Source organism: Archocentrus centrarchus, chromosome 15 (assembly GCF_007364275.1).
Source record: "Archocentrus centrarchus isolate MPI-CPG fArcCen1 chromosome 15, fArcCen1, whole genome shotgun sequence".
Taxonomy (NCBI): domain Eukaryota; kingdom Metazoa; phylum Chordata; class Actinopteri; order Cichliformes; family Cichlidae; genus Archocentrus; species Archocentrus centrarchus.
The window spans coordinates 85,441-102,582 of record NC_044360.1 but is presented as its reverse complement, the minus strand read 5'-3'; the positions used below and the strand labels follow the sequence as shown (position 1 = coordinate 102,582).

The 17,142-nt window shown below is 44.6% G+C and overlaps 1 protein-coding gene across 1 annotated transcript in view; it reads left to right on the top strand.

The window, feature by feature from the left end:
• tspan14 (tetraspanin 14) overlaps positions 1 to 17,142 on the top strand; it is a 28,590-nt gene that overhangs the window by 10,271 nt on the left and 1,177 nt on the right. Inside the window, exons 3-8 of the mRNA XM_030748213.1 lie at positions 7,205 to 7,255; positions 7,809 to 7,955; positions 8,041 to 8,211; positions 8,435 to 8,560; positions 8,652 to 8,702; positions 8,856 to 8,969. Of these exons, the coding sequence (XP_030604073.1) occupies positions 7,205 to 7,255; positions 7,809 to 7,955; positions 8,041 to 8,211; positions 8,435 to 8,560; positions 8,652 to 8,702; positions 8,856 to 8,969 (660 nt within the window). The remainder of the gene's footprint in view (positions 1 to 7,204; positions 7,256 to 7,808; positions 7,956 to 8,040; positions 8,212 to 8,434; positions 8,561 to 8,651; positions 8,703 to 8,855; positions 8,970 to 17,142) is intronic.

Genomic DNA, 17,142 nt, shown 5'->3' with positions numbered 1-17,142 from the left:
AAATTGGATAAGGATAAAACAGAATGTGGCTCTTACAGACAATATCGATGTTAAATACTGACTATAAGATATTTGCAACAATATTAGCCAAAAGGCTCGAATTTATAATCCCAGAAATAATAGACATGGACCAAACTGGCTTTGTTCGAAATAGGCAATAATGTGAGATGGGCCCTTCACCTCATAGATAAGATGAAAAACACAGAATCAACAGTTATCAGTTTAGACGCAGAAAAAGCGTTTGATTCAATATGTTGGAATTATCTTTATTTAACATTGAAACGATTTGGCTTTAATAATCAAATTATAGGTTGCTTTCGATCTCTATACAAATCTACCTCTGCAAGGATCAAGATTAATGGGGATCTATCAGATACAATACAAATGGAAAGGGGCTGCCGTCAAGGGTGCCCTCTTAGCCCTACTCTCTTTGCGCTTTTCATTGAACCTCTAGCACAGGCCATTAGAGAACACAAGAACATCATAGGTGTAACTATTAAAGATACAATGCATAAAGTATGCCTATATGCCGATGGTGTCCTTGTTACACTATCTAACCCTAAACTCAGCCTACCGAATCTCATTTCCTTACTCAACATTTGGCACCTACTCTGGGTATGAATTAAACCTACAGAAAACCCAGGCCCTTTCGTATAATTATCAACCATCACAAAGGACTCAGAAAATGACCAGGTTTAATTGGAATAATAAGTCTATAAAATACCTAGGAGTAAAAATTCCTACAGTTATCCAAACTTTTTGAATGCAATTACACCCCCCTGACAGAGGAGATTAGGGCAGATCTGCAGCGTTGGTCATTATTATCCATGAACCTATACAATAGAATAGAAATAATAAAGATGAACATTTTACTAAAAATTCTTTATCTATTTCAGGCTTTGCCCATACAGGTACCCCCCCCAAACAATTCAATGACTGGGATAGAATGATCTCAAACTTTATTTGGGTTAAACAAAAGCCAAGAGTAAAATACCATACATTACAAAAGACAAAGGTGGATGGGCCTTACCACACTTAGAGGACTATTACATGGCAGCACAGATGCGAGCACTAATTGGCTGGTGCGACCCAGCATGTGAAGCTAAATGGAAAGAGATGGATCTGTTCTACAGTAAGATACCCCTTCAATCCTGTCTTGGAGATCAGTATCTTATTAAGAGATATATAGATGCAGATCTTATCCCTGAGTGGATAAAAGTACCAATTAACATCTGGCACAAAATATTAAGACAAAGGAAAATTGAAAGAAGCGCTCAGATTCTGCGTTGGCCAGCTTACGATAAAGATTTCCCCCCGACAAAAATGGATAAGAGATTTATACAGTGGTCACAGAGAGGTATAACAGGATATTGGAAGATTATAACTAAAAATTAGTTAAAAAATTTTCAACAACTGCAAGAAAATTATGATTTGGAAAAATGGGACTTTTTCAGATACCTCCAGTTAAGGCATCATTACAATAAAAATATAATGTTTTCAGAAGAGGAGGAGACAGGTTTAGTTAAGATCCTTCTAGATTCGTGTAATGGAAGACCACCTAAGAAACTGATATCCAGATTATATTCATGTCTCCAATCAGGAAGGAAAACTAATGCAACATATATTAAAGTTAAATGGAAAAAAGAAGCCCAAATAACAATAACCGATGAAGACTGGCTTAATATATGTAACGCTGTGACTCACACATCAAGTTCAGGTCAGTGAGGGAATTTTCCTGGAAGAACTTGGTGCGTTTTTTTGTTACCCCAAACATTAAGAGTAAACAATGCAAGGACCCTGAAAAGGCTATGTGTTGGAGGAATTGTGGAAACGTGTCAGCAGGATATTTCCATATCTTTTGAGACTGTACTAAGATCACACCCTATTGGTCAGAGGTGATAAAGGAAATCAATCTATGATGGACTTAAACCTAACCAGAGATTTCACCATGATCTACCTATGTAACCTACCCCAAGGACCGAGGAAATCAGATAGATATCTTCTATTAATACTAGCAGGGACAAAGAAAGCCATAAGCCGTAAGTGGCTAGACGCGGAACCACCATTACTTTTGGACTGGAAGGAAATAATCAAGGAAATCCATGCATTGGAGAGACTGACTTTTTCGTTGAGGCTTGCTGCCGATAAATATAAAAAATACTGGAGGAAATGGAATACATACTTGAACTTGTCACCAACTGTATGACCACGTAATTACCTTTCTTTCATTTGAATGTTTATTTCATTTGCCTCTGTTTTTACAGGATGCTCTAGATGTTTTGTTAGTAGGGGTCTAAGTGTTCTCTTTTTGTACTTTTAAAACTTGCAAAAACCTTTAAAAATGAAGTCTAAAAAAGAAAAAAAAAACAGTTCTTCAGTCTTACCTGTGAAAGATAATCCCATGTGATCCGGTTTCGACTGTAAAATGGTTCGAACAACTCCACGCACCACAAGAGTGAACTATCTCTGCCATGTTCATGTTGGCCGGTTTTGCCACATCCAATATGGCAGCAGCGTTGACGTATGAGTCAGCGCTCAATGCGGCGTCTAACCTGTATATGTCTATGTTCAGTATGTCCAACACTTCCTGTCTGTTTCAGCTCACCTGTCGCTGACACATTTATATTAAGTGATTTTTTTTTTTTTTTTTTTTAGCCTGTCATGTCTGGCAGATCTTGCAAACAGAATTGTGATCTGAATGCATTGTTGTGCCAAACATATTTGCTATTTCAAGATGAGCTCTATAGGTTCTCTATAGGCTCCTCTTGTTACTGCGTGACCCTTTATTTTATTTGAGTTATTTTTAACATGCTATTTAACAAATTGTGCCAGAAATGACAGGCTTAAGAAATAGAAAAGAAAGATAAGAGAAAAGGAAAGAGGAAGAAGAAAGCAAAGCCTCTTCCGCCCTTTGGGAAGTCTGACCACACCTCTGTCTTTCTCATGCCGAAATACAAACAACGGCTCAGGCAGGAACCCCCTGCTGTGAGAGAAGTGACACGGTGGTCTGATCAAACAGAGGCCGCTCTGCAGGGTGCGTTGGATTCAACCGACTGGGACATGTTTCGCAGCAGCGCGGGCGGAGACATCGAGGAGTTTACGGAAACTGTTGTGGGATTTATTGGGAAAGTTGTTGAAGACACTTCACTTAGGAGGACCATCAGGACTTTTCCCAACCAGAAGCCGTGGGTGGATAAATCTGTCCGCGACGCCCTGAGGTCCCGCACCGTTGCCTACAACTCCGGCCTCGCCTCTGGGAACATGGAGGACTACAAGGTTGCATCATACAACGTCCGCAGAGCGGTGAAAGAGGCTAAACATCGCTACGGCCGCAGACTGGAACAGCAACTACAACAGTCTGACTCCAGGGGACTGTGGCAGGGACTACGCACCATCACGGACTACAAAGCACCACACACACACCCGGTGAGTGCCGACGCTTCTCTTGCTGATGAACTCAACATCTTCTTTGCGCGCTTTGAGTCAGGAAGCCGACAGCCCGCTGCGCTCCCGGCCGGAGGGGCGGAGACACTCACTGTGATGGAGCGCGACGTGAGGAGGGCGTTTAGACGTGTAAACACCAGGAAAGCGGCTGGACCAGACGGTATTAGCGGACGTGTCCTTAAGACGTGCGCTGACCAGCTGGCACCTGTGTTTACACTGATATTCAACCTCTCACTGAAACTGTGTGTGATTCCCACCTGCTTTAAAAAGTCCATCATAGTCCCTGTCCCAAAGAAACCACACCCCAGCAGCCCCAATGACTTCAGGCCCATAGCACTCACCTCTGTGGTGATGAAGTGTTTTGAGAGACTCATCAAGACATTCATCACCTCCTCACTGCCCACCACCCTCGACCCACTACAGTTTGCATACCGGCCAGACAGATCCACAGATGACGCCATATCCTTCCTCCTCCACAAGACCCTTTCACACATAGACACTGGTAAGGGGAACTATGTGAGAGTGCTGTTTGTAGATTACAGCTCAGCATTCAACACCATAGTTCCCTCCAGGCTGGTCTCTAAGCTGCTGGACCTGGACCTGGGCCCATCCCTGTGCAGGTGGGTTCACAGCTTCCTGACCAGCAGACCACAGGTGGTACGAGTGGGTCACCTCACCTCATCCTCCCTCACCCTCAACACTGGATCCCCCCAAGGCTGTGTGCTCAGCCCTCTGCTGTACTCACTGTACACCCATGACTGCGAGGCCACGTCAGAGTCCAACGTCATCATCAAGTTTGCCGACGACACTGCTGTTGTGGGACTAATCTCTCACAATGAGGAGACAGCCTACAGGAGAGAGGTCTCCCGCCTGGAGAACTGGTGCCAGGAGAACCACCTCCTGCTCAACGTCAGCAAAACAAAGGAACTGATCGTGGACTTCAGCAGGAAGCAGCAGAGGGACTACCATCCACTTGTCATCAGTGGTGCTGAGGTGGAAAGAGTGGACACTTTCAAATACCTGGGAGTGACCATCTCACAGGACCTGTCCTGGACTCATCACATAAACATCACTGTGAAGAAGGCCAGACAGCGTCTCTACCTCCTCAGGCGGCTGAGAGACTTCAAGCTCCCACTCCAGGTGCTCAGGAACTTTTACACCTGCACCATCGAGAGCATCATGCGTGGGAGCATCACCACCTGGATGGGAAACTGCACCAAGCAGGACTTCATGGCCCTAAAAAGGGTGGTTCGTTCAGCTGAACGGACCATCAGAACCACCCTCCCCAACCTGCAGGACATTTACACCAAGCAGTGCAGGCTGAGGGCCATGAAGATCCTAAAACAGCCCAGCCACCCCGGACACTCTCTCTTCTCCCTGCTCCCATCAGGCCGGCGTTACCGCTGCCTGAGGACTAAGACTGAAAGGTTGAAGAAGAGTTTTTACCCACAAGCCATCCGTCTGCTCAACTCTGAGCCCTAACTGGACCATTATTGCACAATGTAAATATTATAATTTAAAAAGTGTGTATAGTGTATAGTATATAGAGTATAGTGTATAGTGTGAATTACTTTTTTTATTTTTATTCTTCTTATTTATATGTGTGTGTATATATGGTTGCAGGTACAAAATACATTTCACTGTGCATTGTACTGTGTATAACTGTGCATGTGACAAATAAACACTATCTTATCTTATCTTAAAAAAGAAGAAAGGGGGAAAAAAAAGGAGAGAAAAATAGAAAAAAGAAACAGGAAAGAGTGCAAGTAAGTAAACCAAATAGTTCGTCACTTGTTAAACATAAGATATTGACAATAGTTGCAAAATTAAAGATTGTGTGGGGAAAACAAAATAAAAGAAGCATAGTTACACAAACCAACCATTTTGTGTTATTATGTGGGTGTATGTGTTTGTGTCATGAAATGTGCTTACCAATGAAGGCAGAAAGCCGCAGCCCCGCCCATCAGAAGCTAGAGGCAGGCAAAGAGAACCCCAGGCCACCAGCAGCCCATCAAGACCTACAAAGACCCGCGGCCACTCATTCCAAAGACAACCGTACACCCCTCCCAGCAGACGGGGGAGGGAGGTCTCAGACCCCCCCCGCAAGCGGCCAGCCCCCTGTACGGCCAGCAGCAGGGCCTCTGGGCCCCTGGCACCCGAGGGCCGCCCGAGCCCCCACAGAGCCCCCCCCCCTCCCCCGCCGAAGAAGCCAATGCAGCCCTGCGCCGCAGCCCCCAGGGGAGCAGGTCACCACCCACATCAGAACATCCAGCCCCACCCAGGAACCCGGAGGTACCCACACCCCAGGGGGGCAGGGGGGGTGAGGCAACCAGCAAGGAGCGGCCAGGAGGCAAGGCACAGGCTCAGACCCAGGTCCAGCTAAACATACAACCACACGCACACCCGCAAGCACACCCGTGCACACAATTATGCACAAACACACTCACCCACACACATATAAACATAGATACACCATATGTACACATCCACTCGCCCACCCATACTCACGAAACTGTGACAAATACAAAGACACACATTCATCCATAGCTACCCACCCTCTGAAGATGGGGCGAGTGGAAACCACCCCAGGGCCAACAGTGACCCCAAGACGCCGCCAGCCCGGTCCCCAAGGAACCACCCGACCCCCACCCCGGGCGAGGTGTAAGAAATCGGGGTGTGAGATGACCCACCCCCCCTCCCCCTGCCCAACTTGTAAGTGTATGTGTTCATGTTGTGAATGAATGAGGTGTATAGGGTGCAGTTAAAATTGAGGGGGCAGTTGTGCCACAAGCACCAACTGCTGGATGTCAGTGCTCGCCCACACTGCCCCCCCAAAAACCCTCCATGTCTAAAGTGCAAATAAAATTTGGGGACAGACAGTAATGAGGATCTGAGTGGGGCCAGCGGCCCCATCTCATCAACCTCTGTGTAACATGCCTGCCCCAAAGGTCCTATGTGTATCGTGTAGTATGTGTGTATGTGTTGTGAATTATAATGACTATAATGCAATTAAAAAGGAGAGGCAAGTGGCTGCGTGGCTCTGCATGTAGCCTCTCCACCCTACACCCTACATGTGTGTGTGTGTGTGTGTGTGTGTGTGTGTGTGGAGGAGGGGGGGGGGGTATGACCAGGAAGGGGGGAAAAAAAAAAACACCCAACCTGCAAGAAGAGAGCCAGCTGTCCACTGGCTCAATAGGCACCCCGACGTCCCACACCCCAGCACAGGGCAGTGAGGGGTGAGCCCGGGGCCGTGGTGACAGCATCCCAGAGCACTGCAGCACATGAGACTGGCGCCACCGCCCCCATCGCAGAGGGTAGCCCACTCACATTAGACGCCCATTCACTCAAAAATAGACACAAACAAGCGACAGGACATGCTGGCCTGAGTTGGAAATACAGTGCCCCCCCCCCCCCCCCCCCCCGCAGTGCAGGCACCCCAGGGCCCCAAAAGCATAGACCAGACATCCCGATGCAGGTCAGGTCAACCCACCCCACCTGGTGGCGCGCCTGGGACAGCAGAGACCCCCCCCAGCGCCCGGGGGGACCCACCGGGAGCCGGCACCCAGCCACACAGGGAAGACCAGCCAACCGACCGAGGGCCGGCACCCACCACCCCAAGCATATAAGTGATGTTTGATTGGGTGACTGCAGCAGACCAATCATACATTGTCTGTATGGTCATATGTAAAACATCTAGAATTAAGTCAGTAGACATGACTAAAATCTTCTTTGTGTAATTGCTGGTGTGTCTGTGTTCCAGCTTGCTGGCGTTGCATTCATTGCAGCGGGTTTTTGGGCATGGAGTGAGAAGGTGAGTGAAACTACAGGGTTGTCCCAATCTTTGTCATTTATAAAGCTCTGACCTCAAAGTTAACGCTTGTTAGAGTGTGCAGAATGAATCTTAGTCTTGCCAAGAGTGAGCATTAGTCTCATGGTGAGTCAGGAGCACATGAAAAGTTAAAATCTAGGTTGTTTCTCTGGAAACGACTGAGACAACAAGTACCTCTTACATCAACTTCACAAACCGCAAGCTTTCAGGCATGATGGATACGATGAACAGCTGACTGTCAGCTGGTCGGTATTGCTGTTTTACACACCAGCCAATCCCGTGAAAGCGGGTGAATCCATCCAGATGTTGAAGTACAGACTCTGAGCTATAATTCCTAAGGATTCAATAAAAATGTCTACATAATCAGCTATCTTCATATACGTTCTCCTGCTTTCATTAAAGGTCACAGCTCAGCCAGAGTTCTAAATTCAACTTGTAGTTTGGAAAGAAAAATTATTTTACTGCTGTCAGCTAAAAAAAACACCTCTACTATGGCATTCAGTGCAGACTACACAAGTTCTCTGCTGGTTCACAGGGAGTACTGATGGACCTGACCCAGGTGACTCAGCTGCACGGGTTTGACCCAGTTTGGTTGGTTCTGGCAGTTGGTGGAATCACCTTCATCCTGGGCTTCGCCGGCTGTGTGGGAGCACTGAGAGAAAACATCTGTCTGCTGAAGTTTGTATGTTAAAAAGTTCTGAGCTGGAGACGTCTTGCTGTATGTCATATTTTCCTGAGTTAAAAAGTTCTGTGTTTGTTTTGGTCAGTTTTCAGGTGTGATTGGCTTGATCTTCTTCCTGGAGCTGACAGCGGCAGTGCTGGTGGTGGTTTTCCAGAGTCAGGTCAGAGCATGGATTAACGAGTTCTTTGTGGCAAACATCAAGGCGTACAGAGACGACATCGACCTGCAGAACCTTATCGACTCTCTGCAGAGGATGGTAAAACATCTGTAACCTTTCATGACCAGACAGTTATTGAAACAGGTCTTTAGAACCTGTTCTTTAATCAGAAACCTCTGATCTCTGGAACCTGTACATTAGAGAAGAACCTCTAAACTTGAGAAGTCATTCATTAAGGAGTAACCCATAACATTTGAAACCTGTTCTTTAAATGGTAATCTTTAGTTCTTCAAGCTCTAACTTTTAGAATGTTCTCACACAGAACTCCTGCTGTGGTGCACAGAGCCCAGGGGACTGGGATGAGAATGTGTATTTCAGCTGTAATGACAGTAACCGCAGCAGAGAGAGGTGCGGCGTTCCGTTCTCTTGTTGCGTCCAAGATCCTGCAGTGAGTTGATGTTGAATCAATATTGATCAGTATTGATCAAAACAGGTGATAAAACCGTTAACCTGTCTGCTACACCCACCGTCTGTTTCAGGACTCTGTGGTGAATACGCAGTGTGGCTATGATGTGAGGAGCAAACAAAAGGTGAGGTCACTTCCTGTTCTGTCATTAAACACCTGCTGGACAGGTTAGCATGCTTATCTTCAGTCACAAGCTGAGGTGACATCACAGTGACAGCAGCTAACAAAGGAAATTAAAGTAAGTTATAGCTTCATTTTCTCTGATTTTCCTGTGCAGGGGCAATGGAGTAACCATATCTATACCAAAGGCTGCATCGCGGCATTGGAGGACTGGTTACCCAGAAACCTCTACACAGTGGCCATCGTCTTTGTGGTTATCTCGCTGCTACAGGTACACAAACATAACATCTGTGGGAAGGTGCAGGGTTCTCTCTGCATTAGAACTTTGTCTGTGAAATCCTGATGGGTTCCCACTGTGGCCTCACAGCTGGAAGGTTCGAACTTCCTGGTCAGCTTTCAAACCAGTTTGTTTTTCAGTTAAAATTAGTTTTTAGCCAATTTAGGATCAGTTAGGTTGGATGTTATTTGAATAGCTGGCTATACTGCAGATGTTAGTGTCACTTGTTTGTAGGATTTTCATTTTCAGCAGGAAAGGAAGAAATCAGACAAGCATGGATTGCAGCAGGTCATTCATTCACCTGTTTTGTTGCAGCGGGATGTTCTTGATCCTCTGCAGCATCACAGATGGCTTTTATGTAGTTTCACAGAATCCAAACACAAAACGCTGTTAATGTGACTCTGACATGTGTTAGAGTAATGTGTGAGTCTTTACATATGTGTGGTTCAAGTGTCTAACAGTATAACCCCAGTTCCACTAATGCTGTGTAAACTATAAATATAAACAGAATCTCATAAACCCAGATTTTATTCACAGGAGAACATAGAAAACACATCAAATGTTTAAACAGAAAATATCCATCCATCCATTTTCTTCCACTTATCCGGGGCCAAGTCTCAGGGGCAGCAGCCTAAGCAGAGAAGCCCAGACCTCCCTCTCTCTAGCCACCTCCTGCAGCCCAGCCGGGGGGGCCCCGAGGTGTTTCTAGGCCAGCCGAGAGTGTCCTAGATTGACCAGTAACTTGTCAGCTTTGCTTTCATGCTTAGCTCCCTTTTTACTAGGGATGCGCCGAGCTGATATTCAGTGTCGGTATCGGTCCGATACTGGCCTAAATTACTGGATCGGATATCGGAAATAAATAAAAAAAAAAAAAAAATGCAATCCAATACATTAAATAACGTTTTGCTCACATTAGCTGCATTACAGTTCTCCGTCGTCTTCTTCTTCTTGTGGGTTTGTGGTTGACCAAACCAGCTTAGAGCTGCATTACCATCACCTACTGGAATGGAGTGGCTCAGGATTTAGAAAACAACCCCTCAAATTCTATAAAGTTCTCCATCGCTGGGACAGATTCCCTGAGTGGATGATCACTGACATGTTTTTCTATGCCTCCACCGCTTTCTGCCTTGTTTGTGTGTTGTGCTCACTGTGCTGAGAATTTCAGCTGTAATTTTTTTCTCTACTTCAGCTCCCGGACATACTGCTAGCTGTTAGGTTCGGACCACCGTTGAATAAAGAAAGACACAGAAACCCGTAGTTGATCTTTTTACCTGCAGGGAGAGTCTCAGTCAGCTCACAACCGTTTGCGTGTCTGAAAGAGAGTCTGACTTCCTTCTTCCTGCCGGCTTTTTTATTTTAGCGTCACGTGAGTGTGTGGGGGTGTGTGTATGTGTGTGTGTCGTCAGGAAACAGGCGTTACCTGCTTTCCTCACCTGGAGGGTCCGGGTGTGTGTGAGTATGTTTTGTGCTTACAATCTGATGGTCATGTGCATGTTTATGATGAACACATTGTGATACATAGAAAAACAGTCAAACGTTTATCTATTCTAACATTTCCTCCCTGTTTATCATGAACATAGCACATACAATCCTGAATGAGGTTGAGGCGAAAAACCTGTCGTGCGGCTGTCTATCCTTCTTTTGACCCAAAGTCACTCTCTATTCTTTCAAGACAGAAAAATTCCTCAATGGCCCCGCCGCTCACAGCAGCCACTGCTAGTCAGTCTCACTAGGGGAAGCACCTACATACATTTGCAAAAATTAAACATTAGTTTGAAAACCAGTTTACATCCACCCCACCACTTGGTCTCCCATTTTCAATGGGGGTTTCATATTTGGTCTTTTGTTTCACCCTCCTGCCCACCCTGCACAAGGGTATACTGATAGAAAGCCGAAATGAAAACATTAGTCATCATTTTCCTTAAACATGGAACAATACAACTGAAAAATAAACAAAATAGTAGCAGAATGACCCCTGGTGGCACTAAGACTTTCAGCAGAACTTGCCACCAGGCTCCATTAGTCAGCCAAGAGAGCCAATCCAGATTCCCTCCAGGTGTCTGCCGTTCTACATACTGCTGCAGGGTGTCTAAGTCAGACAAAGCAGTGTGAATACTCCCCCCATCACCGTTTTCATCAGGGATGAAGGTGCAACAAGTCTGTCCGATTATCTTGCATACTCCTCCTTGCGGGGCAGCCAGCAAGTCCAAAACTCTATTCTGCATCACCATTGCACGCAAGGCGCTCAACTCCTGTGAAGTTCCTTTGCCTAAAGTTCTTGTGGCGTTTATCAGACGGAGTAGGGCGTACCTGTTTATCTTGACATGATCCCGAACCAGTCCGACTCCGACCCATGGAAACAGGCTCTGTCCTATCTTTTCCCCGGTTCCCCATATTCTCCATTCCTTGGGAACATCTTCGACCCGTTCAGTCACTTCACAGCGGTGCCTGCTGGTTGTGCTTGTTCTTTGCATAAAGAACACGTGGTCTGATAACGATGCTATGGTGCACAGTCCATTCCAGTCAGGTGGTAAGGAGACATATGCTTTGTGTCCACATACAAAATAGAAAAATAGAAAATAGAAAAACAGTTAAACGTTTATCTATTCTAACACTAACACTATTCTAACGCGAGCGCAGATATTAGCACTGGTGACCGTCTAGTACCGGAAGGACCCCTTCCCCGTCAAAATATTTTTTATACTTTAATCCTTGATTTGTGACTAAATATAGACCTGCAGTAGAAACGTATTTAGAAGAATGCTTGTGAATATAAAGCATTACAAGATTACCCTCACACAGCCCCCAGTTTTTCAACATAAACTCTGATAACACAACAGCAGCAGTCAGCTGTTTTACGTGCAGTCTGTCTGCACAAGTGCAAAGAGTCGGAGTCTGCGAGCTCAGATGGAGCAGAAGGAAATGTTTTTCTAGTGTCCAAAAGAAGCTTTTTCGTCCCTGTAACCGCCATTAAATCTTTACTGGGAAACAGCTGGAGGGCCTTCATCAACCACCTGATCAGTAAGTGAAAAAAGAGAAATTTGTAGCTACACCATCCACCCTGTTTGTTTCACACAGGGAAAAACTGCAGTACGGAAGTTAAAATATGCAGATGAACTGTTAATACAAAAAAGTATTTCTTATCCAATTACTTGGGTAATCAATATAAATAGAATACTCAATTGCTAAAATAATCGACAGTTGCAGCCCTAATGAAATTTACAACATACCATAAGCCAATGCATCACCTTCTCACATAGGAGCAACAGGATTCAGGTGATAGTTATTGTTGTAAGTAAGTAAAGTTTATTTATATAGCATTTTTCACAGACAGAAAGGCACTGTACAATAATTAAAACACAATATCAACCCCCCTGGTCTTGTATGTGAGATGACTAAAAGACTTTGATTTTGTTGTGTGAGAGACTGTTGACTTATTTAAAATTGATCCAAGCATTTAAAAACATAAAAAAAAAAAAAAAAAAAATATATATATATATATATATATATATATATATATATATATATATATATATATATATATATTAGGGGTGGGACTCGATTAAAAAAATTAATCGAATTAATTACAAGCTTTGTAATTAATTAATCGAAATTAATCGTATTTTAATCGCATTTCAATATTTGACATGAGAAATATTAATTTAAGTTTAGTTGATGAATAAATCAATATACATAAGCTTAAACTTCAAAATTTTGTTTATTTTCCCACCAGTCTACTACACAGACCAACGAAGGGTGGAAGTGCTCCTGTGATAAGCAAACACCTGAAATTAAAGTTAAGCATCATAACTGGATAGTTTTATTCAACATTAATGTCTCACTTGTTATAATGGAAATTAATCATTCTCTCAGCTGTATTCCTTGATGTTGAAATGTGTTATGCTTGTTTTAACAGCTTATTTTGAATTAAAGACTTAAAATTAAACCACAAAAAGGAGAAAAAGTTCGTTCTCCGTTTAACCAGCTGCTTTTACACAGCTGTGCTTCGCACTCACGGTTGCTAGGCGACATGAGCTACGCAGAGGTGACGGCAGCTGATATGAAGGCTAGCCGCTCACTTCCGGCCTTTGTGGTCTTCGTGGGCTGCGAAAGACGTGGTCCTTCGCAGGATGCGGCCCCTAATTTGGACATTGTGCGTCGATATAATCTGTATGCCTGGAACTCGTGCACTGAGAAACGTTCCACGGTGCAATATATATATATTGCACCGTGGAACGTTTCTCATATATATATATATATATATATATATATATATATATATATATATATATATATATATATATATATATATATATATATATATATATATAAATAAATAAATAATCAGATTTATATCAGTATCGGTAGATATCCAAATGTAAAATATTGGTATCGTATCAGACATAAAAAAGTGGTATCGTGCCATCCCTACTTTTTACCACAACAGACCGGTGCAGCATCCACCTCACTGCAGACACAGCCCTGATCTCTTTGTCGATCTCCCACTCCTTCACACTCTGCTCTTACTGGTGCAATGTGCAATTAATGAAGATTGGCCACCAGGCTGGTCCAGTTTAGCCATGAAACCTCCCACACTAAAATGACAGGTGTTTCAGTTTCATTGTCCAACCCCTGTATCTCTGAGCGGTTGAGTGGACACTCCACCCTTTTCCGGCTGAACGCCGTAGTCTCAGACTTAGAGGTGCTATTTCACATGTCAGCTGCTTCACACTCGGCTCCAAACCTTTCCATTGTGAGCTGGAGGCCACCACCTGATGAAGCCAACAGGACCACATCATCCACAAAAAGCAGAGATGAGATTTTGAGGCCACCAAGGTGGAAGCCTTCCTTCACTTGGCTACACCTAAAAATTCTGTCCATAAAAATTATGAACAGAATCTGTGAGAAAGGACAGCCCTGGCGAAGTCCAGCACCCACAGGAACCGAGTCTGACTTATTGCTGGCAATACAGACCAAGCTCTCTCTGCGGTTGTACAGGGACTGAATGTCCTGCTAACCACAGGCCAGATACCCCATACTCCTGTGGCACTCGCCCATAGGACACCCCGAGTCCACAAAACACATGTAAACTGGATGGGAAAACTCCCACGCACAGTCGAATATCCTCAAGAGGATGAAGAGCTGGTCCAGCATTCCGTGACCAGGGCAACAACCGCACTGTTCATCTGAGGTTCGGCTAACAGACAGACCCTCCTTTCTAGCACCCTGGCATAGACCTTTCTGGGGAGGCTGAGGAGTGTGACCCCCTGATAGTTGGAGCACACCCTTGGGTCCCCCATTTTAAAGAAGGGGACCACCACCCCAGTCTGCCAATCCAGTGGCACCGCCCCAGATCTCCACATGACATTGCAGAGGTGTGTCAAACAAGACAGCCCTACAACATCCAGAGCCTTCAGTAAACTCGGGGCGAAGTGCATCCACCCCAGGGGCCCTGCAATCAAGGAGTTGTTTAACCACCTCACTGACCTCACCCCCAGTGATGGGTGAGCCGTCCACCTGAAATAATGTACCATTATGAAAAATCTGAGTTCATCTTGAATTTGATGACAGCATCACATCCCTAAAAGTTGTTACAGGTCCGTGTTTTCCACTGTGCAGCATCTCCCTCTGCTTTAACAACAGTCCATAAACTTTTGGGAACTGAGGAGACCAGCTGCTGGACTTTGGGAGAGGAATGTTCTCCCATTCTGTCTGATAGAGGATTCTAACTGCTCAGCAGTCCTGGATCTGCTTTGTCCTGTTTTTGGGTTCCTGAGGCTCCAAATGTTCTCAGCTGGTGAAAGGTCAGGACTGCAGGCAGGCCAGTTCAGCACCCGCATCTTCTCAATGTTCTAGCCAGCAGTTGATCACCTAACACTGCGCCTTGTTGAGGTGCAGTCAAACCGGGCTGAGAATTTCAGCAGTTAGCTACCAGAACAGATAGCTGTCATAACAGTTAGCTAGCGCTGTGGCCATTGGAATTAGCAAGCGGTTGTTTGGTACATTTGGTTGGTGCAGAGAGGAGACCTCCCCCACCTCCACCCCACTCCAGCCGTACGTTCTGTACCAAGTTCGGTACAGTGATTTCTGGAAATGTTCCTGAGCCCATGCACTGATTTCCCTGACGTAATCAGGCCTGTTTTTAATGCAGTGTGAGGTCAGGAATCTCGGCAACCTTGACCTCAAAGTAAAGGTTAGAGGTCAAGTTTCCTGAAAATCTTGTGAATGCACTAATTGGAGAAGGATGTCCCTAGAATTTTCAAAATTATGTCATAGATGCATCTACTAAAAATCTCAGACAACTGAGTTCTTCCCATAATGAACCAATCACAGACAGTGACACTGTCTTCGGCGGTTTATATTTATGATGATGTTAGCATTTCTTATTCCTGCTTCTTACTCAGCCATTTGCTTTTAAATTAATATGGTGAATAAAGTCAGTGAGACTCAGATGCACTCCATTAAGATCTGCTGAGACCTGTAAATGTGTTATAGAGGCAGAAGACAGTATCTTTTATTTTTTACGAATTTTCAAAATTTACTGTAGATTGAATGGCAGAACATCAATGGCTACTCTCATTTATAAGCCGACTTTTCTGAAACTTGCCACGAGTATTCATTGGCAAAATTCTGCAAGATGTTGGAGATGGATTTTCGATTTTCACGGCTGTGAATTAGGTTGGGCTCTAAGGGTGAACTTGCTGTTTTGTATCAGTTCATATTAGGGCTGCAGCTATCGATTATTTTAGTAATTGAGTATTCTATTGATTATTCCATTGATTACTCGAGTAATCGCATAAAAAATACTTTTTTCGTATTAACAGTTCATCTGCATATATTAACTTCCGTACTGCAGTTTTTTTCCCTGTGTGAAACAATCAGGGTGGATGGAGCAGCTACAAAGTTCTCTTTTCTTCACTTACTGATCAGGTGGTTGATGAAGGCCCTCCAGCTGTTTCCCAGTAAAGGTTTAATGGTGGTTACAGGGGAAAAAGCTTCTTTTGGAAGCTTCTTTCCATCTGAGCTCGCCGTCTCCAGCACCGGCTCCACCTCTTTGCACTTGTGCAGACAGACTGCACGTAGAAAAGCTGACTGCTGTTGTGGTATCATCACTGTTTATGTTGAAAAACTGGGGGCTACAAGTGCGCAGTGTTGTAATGCTTTGTATTCACAAGCATTATCTTAAACATGTTTCTACTGCAGGTCTATATTTAGTCACAAATCAAGGATTAAAGTATAAAAAATATTTTGACGGGGAAGGGGTCCTTCCGGTACTGGACGATCGCTAGTGCTAATGGCGGCACTCGCTAGTAAACTGCGGTTAACAAAAATAAGGGTTAGGGTTAGGCTGAAATTTTCAGCACAGCGAGCACAACACACACACTGTAGAGAGCGGTGGAGAAGCAGAAAAACATGTCAGAGATGATCTACTTTCAGTGTCAAAGGGAATCCGTCGCAGCGACGGAGAGTCTTTTTTAGAATCTAAGGGTTTTTTTTAAAAAAACGCCTGATACACACTCCAGATCAGTAGGTGGCAGTAATGCAGCTCTAAGCTGGTTTGTCCATTAAACCCACAAGACGAAAAAGACGACAACCACGGAGAACTGTAATGGTGTTGTTGAGGGTGAAACGTTCCATTTACACGGAGATATCTGAGCGCTGCAGAGTTTAAACGAAGCATCGAAGCAGCAAATTTGTGTCGAGAATTTTTTATAATCGAATTATTCGAGTTACTCGATGAATCGTTGCAGCCCTAGTTCATATCACAGATAAAAGGGTGCAAAGTGCATACTTGTCGTCTTGCTCGTAATTGCGGTCTGTGTTTACCTCTGTGCTACACACAGGTGCTTCAGTAGTTTGGTTTGGACCGTAAAACGTGTTTGCAGCACAAGGGGAGCATGTTCTCCCACGTTTGCGCTCTTTGGCTTCCGTGTCCAGACGAGGACCCGCCCACACTCATACGTAAAGGATCAGTTCACAAAGCGCGGTAGAAACACAGGCCCGATCTTAAGTGTTTCGCCGGTTCACTGAAACCAGCACCAGCACTGGCATGAGCACTGGCACCTCAGCGGTGGAAAAGTAGCAAAAGTGATGTTTGTCCAGGTGTCAGATTCTACATGTAGCAGATATTTAGAAAAAGAACGCATGAAACGATAGCTTCAGATGC